We start from the raw sequence: 24,494 nt of genomic DNA on the forward strand, positions 1-24,494 counted from the left end.
GGCATCAACTGGAATCTGTATGGCAGGCTTTCCAGCTTCCCTGGTTATATTCACAGTCTTTCAACCATTGATCTCAGTTTATCATCAACTCCCACACTCATAAACCAGAAAACGTGGCCACACATTTGATCTAACACTCTCACTCAGTCATGTATAAAGACAAAATAGATATTATAAGTGGATATATTGCTCTGCTTCACCTCATTTGCTAACGTAAGAATTTAAACTCTTCGGCCACAAGGTTTGTATAAGGCCATTTCCGACAACAGTATTATTGGTTCCACCGTGAGTGAAGAGTGACAGGTTGGAATGGAATGGGCCGAATGTGTTTTCAAAATCAATTTCCACAGAATGTGTGCAAGAATATGTACCTGAAAAAAGAAAATGTGTGGTTTAAATTTTAAATTAAATTTTCATTTTGAGCCCAACATTGCATATATGAGCAGAAAATTTAAATGCAAACATACATTGCCATGCTGCATTTTCATTTTATTTTGCTTCCATACTGAAGTATTAGGGCGCTGAAGTTGAAGGCAATAAAGATCAGTCTGAGGAAGAAAATGTGGAACGTCACATTTCATATTCGGGTATTTAGTAGTATTTGCCTTTTACCGCTTCACATTTTAGGCACCTGCGTTTTGCACCTGTTTTGCTTCTTTATTGTGCACACTGAAGGTTTCATGTCTACCCCTTGAGGATGGCTAAGTGTGTAACTGAAGGATCAATTCTGCTTTTTACTGCACATATCAAACGTTTTTGTCAATGCGCCACAAGCAAATTTTCATTTCCATACTCACAACCCTGTTTAACTGTTCAGCACCTACTCAAAGCTGTGTGTAATTTACAAGATTCTTTTACTATTGTACATCAGATTTTAAAGTCTTAAACTTAATTAAATGTTGATAAAACCTAAACAACATACCTTTCATCTGTCACTACTCTACATGAAAATGTGTCTGAAAATGTGTCTACACAGAAATATTTTGGCATAGTATTACATAATTCTTAGACATGTGATGCTAACGTAAGCATGTTGTACTCCCACTAAATGCTGTCACTATGACCATTCCAGTCACCTCTTAAGCAGGATAGAAATGAAGCAGAACCTCAGATTCTGTTCCTGTTTGGCGCAGTTCCTGTTTTTGAACGTGCGGTGGAAAAACCCAAGAAAACATCTACAGTGCGAAAGTATTCTAAAGAAGAAAATGAAAACCTGAAATATCTGAACTGCTAGTGTCTGGACTGCATTTGGACAACTGATTTTGTCAAAATATGGGTATGTAAAATGTGAGGGTGCGGCTATTTTACTTCGGGTCTTTTTTCCTGCTGCTTACTGTGAGTGGCCGGTCACCAGAAGCATGGACAAAACGCCACCAAATTCTAAGGCTGAACGTTGCAAGTGCAGAATAATATCTCTACTGATGTCTATGAGAAACTGAAAGCAAGTCTCCTGAAAAGACAGGAAGTAATAAGGGCGACCGCTGGACAAAATGCTGAAAATATTTGCCATTATATTTAGTTTTTGGAGCTTGTTTTTAGTTCTGTGTTTCCTGTTATGTTTTATGTTTTTTCCTGATGCTAAAACATGCATAACCTGTACCGAAGGGCTGTTTTAAAGTGGTAATAAATAAATGAGTTGTATTTTGACTTCTGACTTTCAGCAGTCAGACAAATTGGTTGAGTCAGTATCACAAACACTATAGCCATCAAAAAACAAAACAAACAAAATAACCAAAAAACAAACAAAAAAAACAAAACATACCAGTCCAGAATGTCACATTATGCATATAAAAAAAATCTTAATCATAGAAAAAGCTTAACATACCATACCTAAATTGTGTGGCTGTAGTATTTTTGTAAATAAAAAGATCTGATTGGACCCGCTATCGGCCAATCCTCAACATTATAAAGTATGCAGATCGAATTGGGGGGCAAAAAAATGAACATCTCTGTTGCTGCCGAATACACTGCAAAAGAAGAGCCAGGAAGAAACTGAAGTGTTTTTGAGGTATGACATGATGCATCGTACATCTAAACTAAAAATTTGCTCTGTATTGTTTTATTCAAAATACTTACTTGAACGAAACCAGAAAAAACAACTGCTTGTTACCAGATCAATTTTCTAGGTGGAACAAACCACTTTTGCAGCGCATAGTGGCACTAAATGAAGACAGAGAGATTTGCATAGTAAATGGTTGAACTTTGTTTTTTAACCTACATTTCTAAAGACAGTGTACTGCAGCCATCTTTACTACTATATTTGAAAGTGTACAAAAACCACGCTGCTATTTGCTGCTAAACCATGACACTAAACCACCATGTTTCAAAGGTGAGAAAATGTGCTTTCAATGATTTGTTTCTCCTTATCGCTCACACTTTAACCTTTCTATCACAATGATAACATTTTTTTTTTATCTTATCTGTTCTTTAACCTTCTGCAGTCTTCAGCATGATCACAGCTGTGTTATTTAAACTACTTAAATCTAACGTTTCATTTTTTGATGGGTAGACAGTCTGAGCTTCTGTGTAACACTTAAATGCTCTAAAAAATCTGCATGTCCGTGCTGGAACGTGTTCTTTCAGTGTGTAAAATCAAGCATGCGTGGACGTGTCACGGCCATGGCGTCATTTTGGTCTTGACTCTGGCTCTTTGCAAAGAAAAAAAACCCCAAAACCTCAGAAAGCTGCACCACCCAAGCTCATGAATATGATCACACATTCTCTCTGAACCTCTAAACTCTCCACTTTAAATGTTTAAAACTAAGGACTGCATATTTATTTGTGTCTCTGACAAAATGACAAAACGAAATGTAGTTCTACTTATATTACATATTTCTCAGTCATGAAAACTGAGCAAACCGTTTGAATGTGTTTTAAGATGCAGAATCAAACACCACCAAAACAGGCACTAGCTCTCATAAATCTGGAATCAATGTTTAACATTAAGCCAATTTAGCTGTAGACATACCCAAAAGATTAAACGATTTACATATGGAAGTTACAAGCAATTTCACACTTTAGTTCTGTTTAAGCTCTGATTTGCCAGGTATTTCATAATGACTGCAAATAATTCTGGGCTGCCACGAGGAGAGGGTTGGAAATGTTTAAAAACTAAAATAATTAGTAAACGTACGTAAAATAATGAACGTTCATCTATTCTACTATTCGTGATTTTGTTGAGCAAAAAAAAAAAAAACCTACTCCACAGATAAATAACCCTTTAACTATCATTCTCAAGCACCCAAACATTTGCATGGTAATAATAAATGTCTGACTGAGATGATCATTCAGAAGATAATGAACAAGCACACTGCTGAGATGACCAAGATATACTTATTAAAACATAAACTTCCCTTAAAGAAGTTATATAAGTTTCTCCGGTTCTCAAAAAAATGGACCAGACACCTCAGAGTCCAGACATCACTGAATATGTTTAGGATTATTGGAACAAAATAAGCATAAAATGCAATCAACTTCTAAGACTGAACTTTAGAGGTGTGGAAAAATGTACCTGCAGATATCTTTGAAAAGCTAAGTGTCCTGAAAAAAACCTGAAGCTGTAATAAAGACAGAGTGGATTTTTAAAAATCATATTCAGTTGCTAAGGCTTCTGTATTTTTGTAATGATGTTTTGCACTTTTTCTCTGACGCTGAAAAATGAATATCTTGTACTGAACGGCCATTTTGATGGGCAACTGAATAAATAAAAGCGTGGTCTCTCACTTCTGCACAACACTGTAAAATAAAAAAATCTATGAACGGTAATGTGCAATCAGACCTGATTACATTAGGTTATTCCAAAATTTTGACCTTTTATATAGAGGCCCAATATAACTGTGGCAAATTAGGGCTGCGCTGGCAACACAGTTTGCATTCTGGGTTAACCACAGTTAACAGTTAAACTGGAGGGGTGGCTGGCTTTTCTACAGTGTTAAACAGCAACCTTACTGAGTGTCCAACTGTTCTCCTTGTGCTCTCTTTATTGCATCAGCTGGATTTGTAGGATTCTCCAAATCAGTTGTGTATTGTGTTTCTCCTGTTATCAAGTAGATTCTGTTTAAAATGTCACCGATTAAACAAATATCCATATTTTACAGTCACATGTTTAAAACTGTCTGCAGACCCCAGCTCCATCAACATTCTACAATTTTTCTGAGAACAAGTAAGCTAACCTTTGTTTGTTTGTCTCCGTTGTCTTGTTGGAAGGGTCACTAGTAGGTGTAGCTTAATGTGCGATATCTGTCACAATTTAGAGCTGAATGTTATGCAATTCATATATAGACATTTACATTAGCTGTCATATTTTTTTGGAATCAACAATGCCCCTTGCCATGCATGCTCTCTGCAGAACAACACAATAACTGCATTTTTACATCACTGAACTACACTATATATATATATATATATATATTGTTAATGTAGGATAACACCCATGTTTTAAAGCTCATTTATGTTGCATAAGAACAATGTACTAACATTTTGCGCAAAACAAATGAAGAAAAATGGACAGCACGCTTTTCTAACCAAACGTTTTTACCATCACTAAACCTTGTAACCACAGTTGTTTGGTTACACAAACATAAGCAAAAGTTAAAATTTTGATCATTTTAAGAGGAATGCAATCATTAACAATTAGCACAACATTTTTCAACTGCCTTCAGCACGTTCTGTGTCAGTTATATTTATAATAAAGATGATGTCAGCAGTAATCTCCAAGTGCTCCCTTAAAAACAAACTCACACAACACAGAACATTCACACAACCGTCAAAACGATCCCAAACGTCCCCACTCCCAACCTATATGATCCCAAAAGAGAAGCCCTCAAGCGCAAAGCCAACACATCAGCCTGCAACCCTAGCCACCTTCTGCGTCAGTGCTTTACTTCACTCCCACGAGGCCATATATACAGGGGCTGCACAACGCTGAAAGGCCAACAGCAAAGGAAGCTTTCTGTAATTAGCTATAAATGAACTTAACAGTCAGTGCCATTATAATGGCTTCCAACAGACAAATTTATGCTGTGCTTGTTCAGTGTATCATCAGCGGTGAAAATGGACAGGTTTTACAGTGGGAAGGTTTTCCAAAAATGCATCCTAAAATGCTTGTTTATGCCACACTTTCACATTGCAATACACCTTTACATTTTAATCCGAACTAAACATTTAATTAGATTTTTAAATTTACTGATTTTCTCGTTTAAATCTACTGTTTTAATCACGTTTTAATCATGTTTCATTTGTTTTTTTAATCATTTCTGTTCTTTACGTCTTTAAACGACTGTATTTCTTATTTGTAAAGCACTTTGAATGACAGCAGTGTATGAAAGGTGCTCTAAAAATAAGCTTGCCTTGCCTAAGTGAAACGTTTCCATTCACAGATTTTTTAGAATTAACCAATAAATGCTTTGAGAGCTTCCTGAATCAAAATAATAACTGAAATCTTGACTGTTTTTTCTTAGAAGCTTAACTTTACATCATTGATCTCTGACCTTTTTAAAAGAACAAAACACTCCAAACACACAAAACACTTAATTAATGCTCTATTAATTAGGGTTCTAGGAAGCTTAGGCATTTTCATTACAGAACTTAATAATCATTGATGCTTTTTAATTTTTATTTGAGTTTTTAGTAAAAACATAGATAAAATGACAATTAACAGCCATACACCCCCTTAATAACCATTAATGCTTTGATGACACACCAGGAATTTACCCACACAAAACAGTTTAACTGCAAGTTAAACCTCAGCCCTTAAACCTATTCATTTTTCTCAAATACTGATATGATTTCTTTAAAAAACCAGGACAATTTATTAAGAACACTTAATCTAGCTCACTGAATGTTTATGAACATCAGCGAATTAAGCCCTAAACTAGAGGTACAGACATTTTGAAGACATTATACTAACAGCACCACATAAGAACAAAGTTAATGGCAGCTGTATAGTAACTACCATTAACTAGAGACATAAAACACAGAAATCCAAACAGGCTTTTTGGACAGCAAAACATCGAAAGCCTTTCAAAACGACCACTACTGCGACCAAAATACGAAATATTTGAATTTAAAGTTAAACTCTGTCTCTGAATACTATGAGAGGAGCCTGTCAGCATGTGACCTGGTAGGCCTACTCTAATGAGGGCAGAATACAGTCCAGAGAATAGAAGAATATAAGACCAGTTAAAAGACAGTCTGTTAACAGCTGCTTTTGTTTATTTCATGATGAAAGCTAGACCATCAAAAACACCCAGGGTCCAATTACTTACATTTACTTACAACATTTCCTTACAATTACATCAGATATGTATAATCTTAAATACCTAGCTAGCTCACAATGAATGGCTGACATCAGTAGAGTATCAATCATGAGCTGAGTATCAGTCATTACACTACATTATATTCAAATCGCATTAATCAACATGCTAAGCGAAACACCACTCATTAATTTCATTACTAACTGTGGAGTTGCTTGGCTAGCTTCACATTCCAAACACACAATGTATTGACGACCGTTACCACAGAGATTAACCACCTATTGTGGTTAACCAGCTAATTCTGTATCGGCAGATGGTAACTGCAAATACTGGATTTCCTCTACGAGTGCTTTGGAAAAAACAAACTTACACATAAAATTGTAATTAATGCATTAATGTTAATTTGTAGTTGTTCTATTTTATTTATGAGGGAGGGCAAAACATGCTACAGGAAGAGGATGGAGGATCAGCTGCAGCACAACAATGTAAATGGAGTCTAGAGGGGTCCCTAAACCATCTTGGGACATAAAGAATCCAAAAGACAGCCTGTGGGAGACCTAAACTAGGCAAATGACCTATATGCCTTTTTTCCCAATATATTTGATCTGTCTGTCCCTCCCCAGTCCAGCTCACATAGCTGCTTCCCCTCTTCAACTGCATCTCCAGTGCTTATGCCTTGGTCTACAACACCTAGCCCTTACTGTATTCCTCACCCAGTACATTTCCTGTGCAGTGCTTCACCCCCCTGCTCTCAACACCCAGCATTCAGCCCCCCTCCTCCTCTCTGTCCTTCACTAGGTGAAGAAAGAAGTGAATAAGATGTAGATGAGGAAGACTGCGTGTCTGTACGGCTTCAACTCTGGGCTCCTCAGGTCTACTGCAGACCAGCTGTGTGGAAAAGTCTAGGACATCTTCAATCTAACCCTGAAGCAGGAGAAGATGCTGCTCCTCTGGAAGACATCCTGTGTAATACTGATACCAAAGACTGCACACCTATTCGGTCCACATTCCTGAGGAGTAAGATGGAGCATGCAGGGATGCACCATAACCTCACCAAATGGACTCTGGACTACCTTACCAATAGACCACAGTATGTACGGTTACAGAACTGTGTGTCTAATACAACTGTCTGCAGCTCAGGGGCCCCACAGGAAACAGTACTGGCTCCATTCCTCTTTAGCCTCGACAATACAGACTTCAGACAACACAAGAAACTGTCACTGTTCTCTGATGACTCTGCTATTGTCAGCTACATCTCAGATGGAGACGATAGCAAATACAGAAAACTTCCTCAGGACTTTGTGAACTGGTGTCAACGGAACTGCCTTCAGATAAATATGATTAAAACCAAGGTGGTGGTGGACTTCAAAAGGACTAAACTCTCTCTAACAACATTAAGATCATAAAACCATATAAGTAACTGGGTGTTTACTTAAACAATAAACTGGACAGACAACTAATGCACTGTACAAAAAAAAAATAAAAATAAAAAATCAGAGCAGACTATCTGCTGAGGTGCCTCAGGTCTTTTTAAATAACAGGGTGCACTTCTGAAGTCAACCTATGACTCTACAGTGGCATCAGTTATGTTTTATGGAGTGGTCTGCTGGGGAAGCAGCATCACAACAGCAGACAAAGGGAGGCTGGACAAACTCAACAGAAAGCCAAGCCCTGCGTAGTGGGATGCACCTGGAGTCAGTGGAGGGAATTGGGGAGATCAGAGTGATGGTCAAGCTGTCATTCTTAATGGAGACCTTATTCCCTCCGCTACAGAAGAACGTGGTGGTCTTAGTCATCTCCTTTAGCGATAAGCTTCTCTACTTGTGGTGTGAAAAGGAGAGGCATGTACATGTCCTTCCTCCCTGCTGTGGTCAGACTCTAGTCATCACTGCCCTAAAAAGATCACCATATATTTATACACACACACACACACACACACACACACACACACACACACACACACACACACACACTCAAACATATACGTTATCTTCTTTCTGCTGTGGTAAATATGCAAATGTTCCCTTGCGAGATAATAGAAGTTTCTCTTTTCTAATCTCCTAAGGAGTCTTATGTTCTTCTGAGTGGCCTAAGACGCTTGAGAATGCGTCTCTCTACACCAAAAACCGCTGAGGTTTTCCTGTCTACAAACTTTATGTTGAGTATAGTAGGTCATTTAAGAGCTTGGTAGTTTTTGTGCACTTGGGTTAGTGGGTTAGTTTCAGGTCATCCAGTAAACAGGCACATTTTCCCCCTTTTACTGCGATAATAGCATGTTAAAAAGTTACGTTAACAGCACTTAAAAGGTTTTTCTGTCAGGTAGGGGCACAGAGTTGTGGCTGTTAAAATGTAAGTAATATTCCTTAAAATATTTTAAAGTTTTATTATGTACTATTAAGGTAAGATTACTGTTAAGAGAAGACGAAACTTTTTTTGTGAAGCAAAAAAACCATGTTAGGTCATTCTTCAAACAGATCTTAATGCTAGCTGTAGTAAATGTATTGTGGCTAACAAATGAGCTACACAGCTAACCTAGCTTCTTTCACCAACTTCTCTTTTTGTTCTTCTCTTAAAGCTTCCATACCATGGAAAACTAAAGTCTCTGTTTAATAAAGTAACCTTTATTTATTCGGTGGCACAATGCTATGTTAATTCTTGATAGCATACCAAAGAGATTCCATATTATGTTAGCACCGAGCTAGCATTAGTATTTAAGCTTGGGCTTAAACACAGATGTTTGAAGCTTCTAACAGACACACTGGTGATGTTTGTACGTTGGGGTTCTACAGTCCTAAAGTAAATATTTGGAGTTGAAGTTAAACCTTGTCTCTGAATATTATCAGAAGAGCCTGTGAGTCAAGAGAATACCAGACATAGACCAGATAAAGACAGCCCATTAACAGCTGCTTTTTCTTTTTGTAGGATAAATTCTGTGAACATATGTTCACAGAATTTATCCTACAAAATATTATTCAATCATTTGTACATCTTTATTACTGATAATTATGAGTTCTAAGTATAATGTGTGGTTAAATATATTTTATTGATACTAAAATAATTTGTTAAAAATATAAATCAAGGGCATATATTTGAAAAAAAAAGAAAGAAAAAAAATAATTTGTCTGCCTCAATTGTAAGTCGCTTTAGGCAAAAGTGTCTGCGAAATTAATAAATGTAATTGTAAATGTCAAAGATTAACTTGTCATGTCTTCTGTTATATAGTGACCCAATGCTGGGTTATAGAAATGGTGCAAATTGGGTCATTTCTTACCTACCATTTTTTCAGTGCACATGAAATAAGAAATCTGTACCTGAGTCACTGCTGCTGCCGCTGCTACTCTCCCCGTTCACTGGTGCGGATGCAGACTCAGAAGACGCTTTACGGAAATCACATCATGGAAAAAGAAACAAATTGAAACAAATAAGATAAAATGTGGACTAAATTATTTTTATAATAATGTAAAAGCAGTGATTTTTACAGGTTACACTGATAACAGATGTGTAAAACCCCAGAGTTAATGCTTAAGCATTCATAAAATCCCATGACAGAGGAGGAAAAATAAACCTCTCCCCCAGACACACTACCCTCAGTCACAAGATTAATTTCATGCTAACTAGAAACTAACACAGTTTCAACCAGACTCTTTCAACCAAACCATGCAACAAGTCCCAAAAAGAGATTTGTATGGTAGTGGAGCAGTGAAAAGTGAGCATGTTGTGCAATATCTGATAATAGCTAACCAAACAATGGAAAAATAAATATTTTAGATGAAACACCACTGTTCACTGTACCTTTTGACTCCACAGGTTTGGAAACAGTCTCAACACCCTTGTTTTTCTTGGACTTCTGAGAAAAGAAAAGAGCACAATTATGGGTGTTTTATATAATGTATAATCTGGGGCTAACACATTAGCTTACAGCTAGTGTGGTATGTTCACACTGACTGTTTCTTTCATTTAATGGAACTAGAAGAAAACAGATGCTGTTCAGCTGAGATAAGGTTTCCTGTTTTTTTTTTTTCTTTTCAAATAACATTTGATTTTGTGTGATTTGAATTATAAAGTTATACTACATTATAAAGAACATATATATTACATTATAAAGCATAAAACAGCAAATGGGTAAACAGGAAGCATCACATAGGCAAAATACTACAGTGGCATAAACAAGCTGAATGGCACGTGTAGCGTAACAGCTCATCAAGAAAACTCTGGCAGAAGCTGCACCTGACTCCAACTGCAGCAGTGCACATTGCAACAGTGGTGAAACGCAGTAAAAATGAAACCTGCCTTCCTGTGTTCTTAGAAATATGGCTAAGAGAAACCACAACTTCAGATAAAATGGTAGGATGTTAGGCAGCATGTGAACAACTGGGGCAGCCTCACCTTTCCTGCTTTAGCTTTGGCCCTCCTCTCTTCCATTGTCTTCTGTAACTGCCCCTGTTCCTCTTTGCTTCCGTTCAGCACCACAATGTCTTCAGCACGGAATGGATCTCCACACTACAGAGATCAGAACCAGAGAAGAGAAATCTTAACGGAAAAACCACTTTAGTTCAAACTTTAGACTAAGGAGACTAAACACCTTAAAAATTGGAACAGAAGTTTATTTAAAAGTGTTTTTTTAAGGTTTTAACCAATAAATAAAAAATATATACATATCTTTTAAAATTAAAACTAAAAAAAGAAAACAAAAAAACTATGCATTTTACATACATAAATGCATATATAAACTCCACTGGTGAGAAATCTGTTTCTGCTCCAGGACACAACAAAAACTTCTGATTAGTTGCATATGCAAGCAGCTGATGGTGCTTTACTATGCTTACAAATCAACATCTCTTGCCTATAATCCTACATTTAAAAAAGACAATAATACCTCTATCAACAAAACAGGTAATTGCAAGATGTGTTTTTTAAGGTTACATTTGACAAACAAAAAAAAATCTGAACTTTATACTTCGTGAAATCACCCAAAAAATCAATTTCACTGTTTGCCATGTGTTATCAAACACATTTGCTTACAATGTTGACTAGTCTTTTATCCAGCCAGCCTACTGACTTTATGCTGTAGTCAAAAGTCTAAGTAATGTTAAATAACGTTAGATACAATGGCATGCTATTATTCATTTCACATGTTAAAGGAAGGAGACGTTATTAAAGGGGAACATAATTGAGTGGTAAAGATGTCCACACACAATGTCATTGCTCCATTCTAGAAAAACCTATCAAGTCAGAACAGTAGAGGTGATGAGAACCGGACGCCCAAAGCATTTAACGCCTCTAAAAGCTACATTACCGGCATGGTTAGCTAACTGCACTCAGGGCCACAGAACTGTTTGGTAGGATGATGTAACCATGTAGCTATTCGCTGATTAATTTGATGCCATTGTGCCATCCTGCTGCGTTATTTCAAACTTGAAAACAAACAAACAAACAAACAAACAAACAAGTTCAGTTCACTCACACAGATGGCAAATAAATGAAAGCAGTGCACAATTTGAAACCCACTATTCAACAAACGTCAAAGCTTTAATCCAACACCAATTTCTAAATATTAAACAGCACTGAAAACCAGTGTAACTGGTTAGTGTTAGTTTAGCTAGTATGCAGTCAGCTCTGCTCACTACAGAACATGTTCGATTCTGACTAACAAAAGCTTTACTGACACAAATTTAGATAATGACTCACCTATGAGGAAGCGAAGTTGAGCAGGTGATGTCAGAAGGACAGAAAAGCAGAAAATAAACCTGTTCACTGGTGTCAGGAGCTGGAGCCTCCTAGCTAAGCTAATGCTAGCTGGCTTCTTTCTCCTAGTTAACTTAGCATAGCTAAAGACATCCAAACACCCCAGTGTTAGCAGATAGCCACTCGTTTGTGTAGTTTTCTTGTGTATTTCCTGTTCTGATATAGTGGCACAACAGATGGAAAAAGAAATTGTAACTGGCACCATTTGGTGACAGTTTTGCGATAAGTTTTTGGCCTAACACATTTTTAAAATTTATTTATTCATGGCAGAGTGGTGCTTGCTGAATATTGTAAGGCAAAGTATCCAAAGAAAAACATTTAAGATTTACCACTATTTACCATTTCACATCAAGTCAATAAATTTTGAAAAATTGGTGGAATTCCCCTTTAAACTTCAAACTGGGAACCTTGATTCTGCATCTAACTAACTGGTGAGAGAAACAGACTTAACAGCTGAAAGAAAGAAACTGAAACAGTGAACACTAGCAACGGTTGATTCCTACACAATGCACCCCCCCCCTCCCCCAACATGAAAGTGGAAAAGGAAAGGGAGGGCTTCTTCCGTAAAGAGGATTTTGCACAATATGAGCCAATCATTTTCTCAAGCTAAATTAAGTAAACAGGAAGTGATTACTTAATTTATGATGAAAATCAACTGATGAATCCGCTGATGAAAGCTAGCGAAATGAAAGCGTACTGTGCGCTCACACAAAGACAAAGGCATTCACTACCAGGGGAACTATTGTCTCCCACAGTGAGCTCAATGTGACTTCTATCCACAGTGGTGGTTGACACAAGGGGGCTAATCTCCAGAGCTGACCAGGCACAGCACATAAACATGCTGCCGCCAAGGCTCAGAGTAGCAGCAAACTATGTTGAACCTCCTGTATTTAGACACCACTCCAACGGATTGGAGGCTTTTGTTTTGGAAAAAAAGGAAAACCAGATAGAGCAAAGAAGAAAAAGAAGGAAGTAAGAGTACGAAGAGCAAGACTGAACAAGAGAGACTGATAGAATCGAACCAAGAATCAAGGTTAAGAAAGAGAGAAAGCCATGGAAAAAAAGGACCTTTATGATCAATGGAGAAACAAAAAGAAAGCAAGAGAGGCGGAGTGGTACAGAATGAGCGTGGTGGGAAATAATGAGGAAAGGGAGGAGACTTAGAGGACGTGAAGCATGAGTGGTTGCTATGAGTCTCTCTCGCGCTCTCACGCTTTCCCTCATCCTATCTCAGGGGGAATGTATCTGAGCAGCCAAACCCGCGACGAACAGAGAACAGCACACTGATTCCACCGCGGCAGCAACAAGCGACACAAACAGAAAGCGGGTCTTAAGGCACAGATCTTCGAACTGAATGGCAGTCATGACTCTGCTCTCCCTCAGGCAGTGTGTGTTTGGCTGAGGTCATGCTGGAACAGACTCTCCAGAGCGGCGGCATTCTTTAATGTTTAACTTCTTCTGATGATAACAGAACCGGACTCTGCAGGAGCTGAAAGGTACGAGCACTCTCTGGTCACTGTGTGAGGTAATTAGCATGATTTAAAAGAACTAGTTCATATGAGCGGAGGTTTGGTAGACAACTATGGCTTAAAACATTAAGATCTTTGCTGTAAAGATTTAGGAAATCTGCTATCAAAATGAAAAATATGTTCAGCTGTAAGATTAGATATTAAAATATGTTAGTGTCTAATTGCAGTTAAATTAGCAGATAAGAAATACATGATTCTGTAAATCGCAACCCCAGAGCAAGGGAGAAGTCTTAGTGACACAATTTCACATCACATTTAACGCCACCATGTGTTCAAAAAGGAGAATTCCGTAGATTTTTCACCATTTCTGTCAAATTAAATGGTTAACAAAGTTATTCCAAGTGGTTTGAAGAGAAATGGGCAGTTCTAGATGAACTTCCCAAGCCAGAATTGTTCACGGTGGTGGTGACAGAAACCAGATCAAAATGCTTAATCTCTCTTAAAGCTCTTTCATAAAATGTTATTACATAAAATCATAAATACATTGCCTGAGACACTGTTCTGTCTTAGCTCTGACATCAGGTTTTGGCAGGCCCATCGCAGTTATTACATAATCGCCGAAACGCAATTATTTGAGATGATCACAACTATTTAAGATGCCTTCAATTTAAGAGGGCAGTACTGAGGAATTTTTGTTTATCTGTTAGCTATGTAGCCAATTTAATGTTTTTAGCATGTATACAGGCAAAAGTGTTTTTTTGCCTTTATATTTTACTCTCCTGAAGGACATGTAGGTTTGCTCGACTCTACACGATTTTGTCTAACTGAGTGTGCGCACAGCTGTATTACTCATTGACAGTACAACCGGTACTAAATACTAAGTACACAACTAGCAAATAAGGTGGCTAATCAGCCAATTTGGCCAATTTTTAGTTCCAACAATGAAGAAAAGACATTGTTAATTGCAATTATTTAAAGTAAACGTCAGCTAAATTTAATGATCATGACAGCCCTAGGGTTTGGCTTAAAACGTATTTTTATCATACATTAATGGTGGAAAGATACATGCAGGGTGTTATAAGGCAAAATTGTGCCCAAAGAAAACTCTGATTTAGCACTATTTTACGATTAACAACATTGTTTATAAAAACTGGATGTTTTGGATAGTAAATAAAATGGCTATATGTGCGTACCAGACATCGCAACCTTTGGTTTCCATCTTAACCTCTGTAAAGAGCTGGTAAGTTTCTCTACAATGAACGATTTCACAGTGAACCATTACAAACCACTCTGAGTGACCGTGTACATCGCAACCACTGAATTATGCAGACATTTTGAAAAACATTGGCAGTTCCTGTTAAGGTCTATTAAACAGTTCTGGTTTGGAGGAAAGTCAAAAATAAACAAATGAACATCCCTATTAAGGAGTATCATCTGCACTAAAGATAAGATTTTTCTAAAATGAATCCTCATGAAGTCTGAGATTTGACTCATGAACACCCACATACACTTTAACTTTGTCACGCAATTGATAACCCAAGTATGGGGGTCATTACCAGACATTTCTGTTGAAAATGTGGTGACCAAACCTCTTTCACATCCTTCAGCAATCAGGATATGATTCAGTAAAATTCTCTGAGAAAATTCCATAAGACCTCTCTCATCTTTCTGAGGAACCTGTCAATGTGCTGGACACTATTAAGCAAACAAGTGCCCTCATTCTGCAAAAAGCAAGAGCATGAGCATTCATATTTAAATGTGAATGGAATTATTACACAAAAAATTTCCATAGGCAGAGCTGACAGGCAGACAAAAACAAATATGAAACTAAACAAACAAAAAGAGCATAGCAGATGTGAGATAAGATGAAGCCAAACAAACAAAAGACAATGCTGAATGACAGCGGTAGAATTTTTAGATTTTTCATAGATTACATTTAGCCTCAAGAATTCATGCCCATCAGTAAGCTCATTGATTTTTCCACCCCCGACTTGTGTATTTCAGGTGGTACATCATCATCTGGTCAGTTTGATGCTGGACTATTATGCTCCAGCTCGAGAATGCCAAGTACAGTTTTCTCTTTTGCCTCGGAATCTGCATCTTTATTTGCTCTGTCATCTATATCAAGGCCAAGAGCTCAGATATTCCCAGGGCGCAGAACCACAGCCTCAGCTGCCACCCGTTCCCTGATGACTGCCAAGTTCTGCTACCCAGTTCATCTTCCACAACAAGATGGCAAAGAACGGCTTGTCGGGAGGTCAGCAACTTCAAGAGTGCTCCCAACTGCGCCTGGATAAAAACTGAACTTCACTTCATTATGGAGCCCCTAAGCAGAGAAGAAGAAGACTACCCTCTGGCCTTCATCATCACCATCCACAAAGAATTTGAAGTGTTTGTGCGTCTGCTGAGAGCCATCTACGCACCTCAGAATGTGTACTGCATTCACATAGACCTCAATGCTCCACTAGTTTACAAAGCAAGCGTCAAAAGTTTGGCTGGGTGTTTCCCCAACATCTTTCTGGCCTCAGCTAGTGAGAGGGTGACCTACGCTGGCTTTTCTCGGCTACAGGCTGACATCAACTGTATGGAGGATCTGGTAAGGTCCCCAGTCAAATGGAGAAAGGTCATAAACCTCTGCGGCCAAGATTTCCCCACCATGAGCAACTTGGAACTCGTTCGATACATGCAAGGAGCAGAATGGAGAGACAGAAATATGACTCCAGGGATCAAACAGCCAACCTCTATGCGATACAGGACTCAAAGGCAGCATGTGGAGATCAGAGGTGTCTATGTGGTGCCTAAGGGTATCGCAAAGAAGCCTCCACCACATAACCTGCAAATCTACTTTGGCACAGCCTACTACGCACTGACGAGAGCATTCGTGGAGTATGCTCTCAACAGTTCAGTGGCCAAGGACCTATTAGAATGGTCTAAGGACACATACAGCCCTGATGAGCATTACTGGGTAACCCTTAACCATGTGAAAGGTAAGTACAGACTTCTATGAAAAATTATACATGGGCATACACAAATAATCAAACAAATAATCAATGTACTAGTGCCCAAAATAAGCAAATACCACCACAGCTGGTAAAATACACTGGGATATGTTGGGAAATTTACATGTAAAATGACTGTCTCATCATTAAGTAATAACTGGAAAAAAAATGCAAAAACAAATGTTTACACTTTTAAAATGAAATATTGAAATAATAAAATAATATAATAATAACAAACCCTTGGCCACACGAGAGGTAAGTGCAGACTCATTTGAAAAATGATACGCGGGTATATTCAAATAAACAGGGGAGCTCTAAATGGCCAATATTTGCACAAACAACCACAGCTCACGAAATGGACAGTGTAACACTGGGAGACACAAAAAGGCAGGACGCATGTGTGCATCCATTCATTTACTGAAAACGCTGAAGGAAATGAAACTGCTAAAAGTGACTAAACAAATAAGGAACACTAATAGCAAAATGCTTTGACAGAAAGAAAACAAAAGACAAAGGCACATAAAGTAACAAATGAAAAATAACCAAAACAGCGCCTGTGAGAACAAAACACCAAGCAAACACAAAGCACTCAACCAGGGATATAAATAAACATGGAACAAACAACAACCACCTGGGAAAATGAGAGGGCGAGGCTACAGACTACAAACAGGTGAGACAGATGAGATGAAAGGATTGGGGAGGAGACACAGACCAGAACAACAAAAGCGCAAGAAACAAGAAAAAGGCCGAAACTGAGAAAGACAAGGACAGGGCAAGACAGGATGTTACAGACAGACACGTAAAGGCAATCGTGTTTTAGGAAAAACATAAAAATTATACATATTGAACTGCTATTGTAATAAAAATGTTTAAACCTCCACAGATGCTCCAGGCAGTAACATACATGGTGGTTGGGAAGGGAATATTCGAGCCATTAAATGGAGGGACCAAGAAGGAACAGCACACCAGGGCTGTAACGGTATGACACCTACAATAATTTTATCAACACTGGGTAAAATCTGGTCTGAAGCTGTTAAATCTTGTGTTAACCTTGTATCTGTGAGAGGTATCTCTAAAGAGTTTACACAACACAAGATGAGAAACGCATCTGTGGTACTAATCTAATCAAGAACATCATGTTTGCCCCGACAGGACGCTACGTTAGGAACATCTGCATCTACGCTATTGAGGACTTACCCTGGATAATCAAGAAGAACAGCATTTTTGCTAATAAGTTTGAGAGCAATAGCTTTCCTGAGGCTCTGGACTGCCTGGAACAGTGGCATAGGCACAAAGTCCTTCAACAAGCAATGGTTCCCATTAAGTCATCATGGCAGCTTGCAACAGAAGTCAACATCAGTGGTGCTTCCACAGTGGGTTGAATGTGAAACCAAAGACATTATAAAGTTTAAGAAAAGGGCATCAACAAAATACATGCCACATTGAAATGTAAAATGTTGGCACTGGATATAACATACAGAAATATGACATTACTGTATTCATTTAAAAAAAGTGTATAAGAACCACTGTTTTAAAGAACTATGGGCCTCATTCACCAACATCTTCAAGTTTTTTCTTAATTTGTTCTTGAGAAAATCCTACGAAAAGTTTGTCAGGTTCATGACGTGTTCTTAAAGCGCAGAATTGTTCACACCTTTGTGCTCTTGAGTGTGTGTATATTTTGTTCTTACCCAAGAACAAATCCCAGATAAAAAAGCACTGACGAATGTTAGAATGTAAAAACTTTGTGTGTAGGTTTTAAGAAGAAATTTCTTCTTAAGAACGACTGGTGAATGAGGCCCGATATTTATTGCACTGTTGAACTCATGCTCTGTTTAACTGTGTTTGTCATATATTGTAGAAATGCTGCCACTGAAAACGTTTTACTTCTTACAGGCTCGGTTTGGAGCCAGCGTGGAGAAAACCCAGCAGAAACAGATATTTAAAACAACAGCTTTTAAACTTATATTGACTTATTTATTTTTACTACTCAGGGTTATGTGCCTGTGGCTTACAGAATGTGGATGACAACTACCAGTGAAATAGTTCACAAGCAAAACAAACTATTCTTTACAACTGCTTACAAATGCAGAAGGAGGAGTTAATGTGTAACACTTTCATTAGATGGGCTTTACTGTAATGGGGGGGGTCAATATAACAGAAAAGCTCAGTATGAACGCCACACTGGCCACATCCGCTTATAATAAACACATTTCACAAAATTTCACAAGAACTGCGTTTACATTATTATTTGCCTACGTTCTGACTGCTTTCCATATTTGTGACGTCCATAAATTCATTTCAGTGATCCAATGCATGCATTTTAGAAATTATATTCCCATGTAAAATCGTGTGAGATTTATTTCTAGTGTTACAGACTGAAGCACTAGACTAAACATACTTGCTTTATCAATACTCAATACTCAGGTAGAAAGAATCCTAAGATAAGATAAAAGCATGTATTACATAAGAGCACAATTATAATTTACACTCAGAAAATCCACAAAACATGTCATTTGACCAGGAGTGTACAAACTCATATAAATGTATTTCAGACCTATTGGATACACTGTAATGACTAAAGAAATGTCAGCAGCAAGCAACTTGCGTCTGTTCACCGTTGCTGTTACTGTTTGCACCACTGTTTTGCATTTTCTTTGTTAATATAGTTACTTTCCAGCTTTTTTAATTAGTCAGCCAGTACCTGCATACTGCCTTCTATCATATTTCATTACTACAGTGGAAACACTGTATATTGTTGCAAACTTTGGCAAATGTGTTTCCATTGTACTTTATTATATTTCTTTTATATCAGCAAAAATATAGCTATGTCAGGCAAGCATACAAACTTTTATGCATATAAAAATACGTGGATGGACACCTACACTCTTAAAGATGGTTCTCCACGGATTTTTTTAGTAAAGACAATGGTTCTATATAGAACCATGAACACTCAGAGAACCATACGCAAACTTAAAGGGTTCTCTGCAGGGCGAAACGGTTTTCAGATTGATGGAGAATGTGTTGTATATGGTTCTATATAGAACCTTTTTGAAAAGGGTTCTACCTGGCACCAGAAATGATTCTTCTGTTTTTATAAGTTTGATATTGTAACAACAGCAGAACCCTTTTTGGTGCTATGTAAAACCTATTCACAACGCCTTGCTGTGTCAAATGACAATCAGCAATTATTGCTGCAGATTTATTATTAATTACGTGTCAAACTTTGTCTTTTTGCTTATCGTTAGCTTGCTAGTATTAATTAGGCCTGTAGCAGTAATGAAATAATATGCTACGTTATTGGGTCATCATCTGAGTTTCGTTACTGATTCGTTTATTTATTATTTACAACACCGTTTCCAAATCCTGGACTTGGAGTACCTGAGCACGACAAAGTTTAGTGTTTTCCGTTCACCAAACACAACTGACTCCACTCATTAGGTAGTAAACATGTCTAAACGTGTTTAAAATGGGTGTGTTAAGAGCAGGACCGATATTAACATTTGCATGGGTTTTTGGATTTTTTTTACTAGAATAATCAATAAAAAAAGCATTGCATATGGGATCCATATGTAGACATTTGTTTTGTTACATGCAACATATATGCTTAACAGCTGCTGTATATTGTGCTGCTAAAGTTACAAAGGCCCAGTGTACTTCCCCTGCAGTACAATGAGGTTAAAGCTGCTTTTACATTTACATTTTTAAGTGTTCTTTTAAAAATCCAAACTAGTTGAAAAATCTCTCAATGAGAGGTCTTCCGTCTTTCGTTTTATAAATAATTAAGTAATGTTTAAAACAGTCTCAACAATATCTACAGCAATGTGTATGAAAGGCTTCTTTGTGGGCAAGACTATTACATGCATTTGTGTACATAACTGACAACACTGTCATGCCACATGACTGATAACACTGTTGTACTTTGAGATAAGCTTAGGAGATGATCAAGCATTTGTAAATTAACACCTGTGTGTTTTCAAGAAGTAAAAATAACAGGGCTTAACAACTTTACGGGATGCCCACTTTACAGGACAAGTGAAAGTTTGCATCAGACAAGAAGATAATAAATTTACTTATCAAACCGGGGTCAAGCTTATTGATTTACACACAGTAAACAAAGCAGGCTAACACAAGGTTTTACACAACAAATGTGTGTTCTGACTTTAAGAACAATAATTAAGAACAGCATTCAGTTGTGTGTGTGTGATATATATATATATATATATATATATATATATTATATATATATATATATATATATATATACACACACACACACACACATACACAATATATAAACACACACATAATATATATATTATGTGGGTCGAAGAAATTGCGCACTAAAATTTGCCAAAAAAATGTTCATGTTTGTTCCCTGTAAAGCACGTGCGAATTTATTTTCACTTAGAACAACAAAATGTTTCATTTGACCAGACGACAAACCACAAAGGATGTTTAATTTTACCTTCCACATCCAAATTTGACTGAAAAAGTAGGTTAGCTGAAAAAGAAATCATCAACCACATGGCACACAATGTGCGCTTTTTTATAACATTAATTTTATGCAGAGTTAAGAATCAGGGCTTGGCAAGACAACAAGGCTGAGGCTGGCTTGCTCTCCGCCAGTTTCTCAATTTTTTTCTGTTTCACCTTAAATGGTGCAACAGTTACATTATGGTGCTTCAGGCAATACAATAACTGCCGCACCATTTAAGGTGGAATGAGAAAGTTTGAACAAGAAGCTGGCAAATAAGAAGCTGATTTCAGCTTTGTCAGAGAACACAAGTAAACGTTTCTTTGAGCATCTCCATACTTAACTCCTTTTCCACAGGATATGACAGTGTTTTTACCGACATGTCTATTTGCACAACTTCGGGGAGGTTTTGTGGCTTGTTTTAAAGGAGATAAAAGGCAGCGGAATCTTTACTGACGTGGGAGAGCGCAGTCAGAAAAATTACTGACATGGTGTATTTGTGTAGGACTATAATCAGTGTAATAATGCTGGTAATAATTGCATTACCCCACCTGCTCATGTAAAACTAATTCTGTCCGAAAAGGGCTTAAATCATTACACACTTGCCACAAATCACATCCAGTTTTTAAGTCATCTAAATTAATCTATTTATGTACCTGCAAAGACATGTTTGGTGGCTGGAGCTTATTTCTAGTCAAGTCAAGACAAAGTGCAAATGGGAAGACGTAAGTGTGCAAACATTACACTAGAAACAATACAATAAATATGCCAAATAAAACAGACAGTAAACAGACAGGACAGTGCAGCACCTACACAGCACTCATTTCTGAGCATGAGGTAGTGAGGATAAGGTGCAGAGATATTTAGCAAGCCACGATATGTGGGTATACGCAGTCAGATTATAACATACACGAGCACAGCAGTTACTGAGGTAGAAATATACAGTCCTTTAGTAGAATACAGTATTAGCAGCAATGTTCCAGATAGTGCAAGTAGGTCATCAAAAAGAGGTGTGTGTGTGTAAATGTAAAGTCTGTGTGTAAGGGGGTTTTCAGTTCAGTACTTCTGAGTTTAGAAACCTGATTGCTTGCGGAACAAAGCTGTTGCAGAGTCTGGCAGTGATGGCACGGATGCTCCAGTACCTTCTGCCAGACGGCAGCAGTGAAAAAAGTCAGTGCAAGGGATGGATGGGGTCGTCCACAATGCTGGTGGCTTTGCAGATGAACCATGGTGGTGTAAATGTCCATGATGGAGGGGAGAGAGACCCCAATGATCTTCTCAGCTGTCCTCATTATTCGCTATAGGGTCTTGCAGTCGGAGGCATTACAATTCTCAAACCAGGCAGTGATGCAGCTGCTCAAGATGCTCTTCACAGTCCCCATGTAGAACATGGTAAGGATGGGAGGGGGGAGATGAGCTTTCTTCAGTCTCCACAGGAAGCAGAAGCGCTGCTGGGCTCTCCTGGCTATGGAGTTGGTGTTGAGGGACCAGGTGAGGTTCTCTGTGATGTGAACACTGAGGAACTTGGGGCTCCTGACGATTTCCACAGCAGAGCCAGTGATGGTCAGTGGGGCGTGGTCACCTCGCACTCTTCAGAAGTCAACAACCATCTTCTTAGTTTTGTCCACACTCAGAGACAGGTTGTTGGTTCTGCACCAGACTGTAAGCCGCTGCACCTCCTCTCTGTATGTTGACTCATTGTTCTTGCTGATCAGACCCACCACAGTCATTTCATCAGCAACTTGATGTTGTCTGAGCTGTACTTTGCAGTACAGTCATGAGTCAGTAGAGTGAACAGGAGTGGACTAAGCACATGAACCTGGGGGGCACCGGTGCTCAGTATGGTGGTGCTGGAGATGTTGTTATCGATCCTGATTAACTGAGGTCTCTCAGTCAGGAAATCCAGGACCCAGTTACAGAGGGAGGTGTTCAGGCCCAGCAGGCTCAGTTTTCCAGTCAGGTGTTGAGGGACAATGGTGTTGAATGCTGAACCGAAGTCTATGAACAGCATTCTGACGTAGGTGTCTTTATTGTCCAGGTGGGTGAGAGCCAGGTAGAGTGTGGTGGAGATGGCATCGTCTTTTCAGCGGCTGGGGCGATTTGCAAATTGCAGTGTGTCCAGTAAAGAGAGACATGAATACGTCTGTAAGAACATCGGCCAGCTGTTCAGGACATTCTCTGAGCACTATGCCAGGTATGCTGTCAGATCCAGGAGCTTTTCATGGGTTGACTCTGTGTAGATTTCTCCGCACATCAGCAGCGGACAGACACAGTACCTGTTCATTCGGAGGAGGTGTTGTCTTCCTCGCCTTTGTGCAGTTCTGTGCTTCAAACTGAGCATAGAAGTTATTTAGCGCATCCAGAAGTCAAGTCAAGGCAAGTCAAATTTATTTATATAGCGCCTTTCACAACAGATCAATCACAAAGCAGCTTTACAGAGAATCCGGGTCCACGTCCCCAGTGAGCAAGGCTTGGCAACAGGCGTCACTGTCACAAGCGGGTTGAGGTGTCTTGTAGTTGGTGATGGCCTGGTTGCTCTGTCACATGCGCCGTGTGTCAGCAGCGTCTTGAAAATGTTCATGGATTTTATTTGCGTAGGCACGCTTTGCCTCTTTGATGGCCCGGGAAAGCTCTTGCTGTTCTGAGGCCTGACTTGTCCCCTGACATGAAGGCCTTATAGCAGGTTCTCAGCAGCGTGTGCACCTCTGCAGTCAACCATGACTTCTGGTTGGGGTGTGTTGTGATGAGTCTGGGGACAGCAACATCATCAATGCACCTGCTGATGTAGTCAGTGTGCTCAAAACAGGCTTGAAGGGCAGAGATAGCTCCTGGCGGCCAGGTTCTCACTTGCTTCTGGTCCGGTTTGGCACATCTGATGAGCGGTCTGTATGCTGAAATGAGCATCACATAGATGTGGCCTGAGTAGCCGTAGTGGGGGCAGGGCTCGGCCGTGTACATCCCGGGGATGTTTGTGTTAACAAGATCCAGCACGTTAGCCCCCCGGGTTGCAAAGTCCACATACTGGTGGAATTTAGGGAGCACTGACTTCAGAATAGCATGGTTGAAATCTTCATCAACAATAAACAGTCTGCCTGGGTGTGTGTTTTGGAGATCACTGATAGTGCTGTACAGCTCGTTCAGTGCGGCGTTAGCACTTGGAGCTATGTACACTGCTGCTATGTACACTGTAGTCAGCCCCCTTGGCAAATAAAAAGGCCTGGCTCGGACCATCGCAAACTCCACCAGCGGTGAGCAGTGACTAGAGACTAGCGCCGCGTTTTTACACCATTCAGTGTTGATGTAAACGCACAGGCCCCCTCCTCAAGTCTTACCGCACAGTTCAGCGTCTCTGTCCGCCCGGAAGCCCAGCAGGCCGTCAAGCTGAATGGCTGAGTCTGGAGTGGAGCTCGTCATTCATGTCTCCGTAAAAAACGAAAACACAGCAGTCTCTGAACTCACGCTGGGTGGCTCGCTGGATCCAGAGATAGTCCAGTTTATTTTCCAAAGAACAAAATGTTAGAAAGCAGGATCGATGGCACCGCTGGTCGCC

The 24,494-nt window shown here is 38.9% G+C and overlaps 2 protein-coding genes across 3 annotated transcripts in view; one reads left to right on the plus strand and one right to left on the minus strand.

The window, feature by feature from the left end:
* rtf2 (replication termination factor 2) overlaps window positions 1-24,494 on the minus strand; it is a 50,074-nt gene that overhangs the window by 2,531 nt on the left and 23,049 nt on the right. Inside the window, exons 6-8 of the mRNA XM_036571229.1 lie at window positions 10,641-10,754; window positions 10,047-10,101; window positions 9,566-9,631 (exon numbers count right to left, since the gene is read on the minus strand). Of these exons, the coding sequence (XP_036427122.1) occupies window positions 9,566-9,631; window positions 10,047-10,101; window positions 10,641-10,754 (235 nt within the window). The remainder of the gene's footprint in view (window positions 1-9,565; window positions 9,632-10,046; window positions 10,102-10,640; window positions 10,755-24,494) is intronic.
* gcnt7 (glucosaminyl (N-acetyl) transferase family member 7) lies at window positions 13,237-18,391 on the plus strand. 2 transcript variants are annotated; one of them, XM_036571228.1, is made up of 4 exons: window positions 13,237-13,524; window positions 15,473-16,455; window positions 17,351-17,446; window positions 17,620-18,391. In XM_036571228.1, exons 2-4 carry the CDS (start codon window positions 15,513-15,515, stop codon window positions 17,847-17,849), a joined length of 1,269 nt encoding a protein of 422 aa, XP_036427121.1. In that variant the 5' UTR covers window positions 13,237-13,524; window positions 15,473-15,512; the 3' UTR covers window positions 17,850-18,391. The 2 variants fall into 2 exon arrangements, with proteins under 2 accessions (XP_036427121.1, XP_036427120.1); XM_036571227.1 differs by having other exon boundaries at window positions 13,237-13,495.

The sequence above is a fragment of the Colossoma macropomum genome, unplaced genomic scaffold (assembly GCF_904425465.1).
Source record: "Colossoma macropomum unplaced genomic scaffold, Colossoma_macropomum, whole genome shotgun sequence".
Lineage (NCBI taxonomy): Eukaryota > Metazoa > Chordata > Actinopteri > Characiformes > Serrasalmidae > Colossoma > Colossoma macropomum.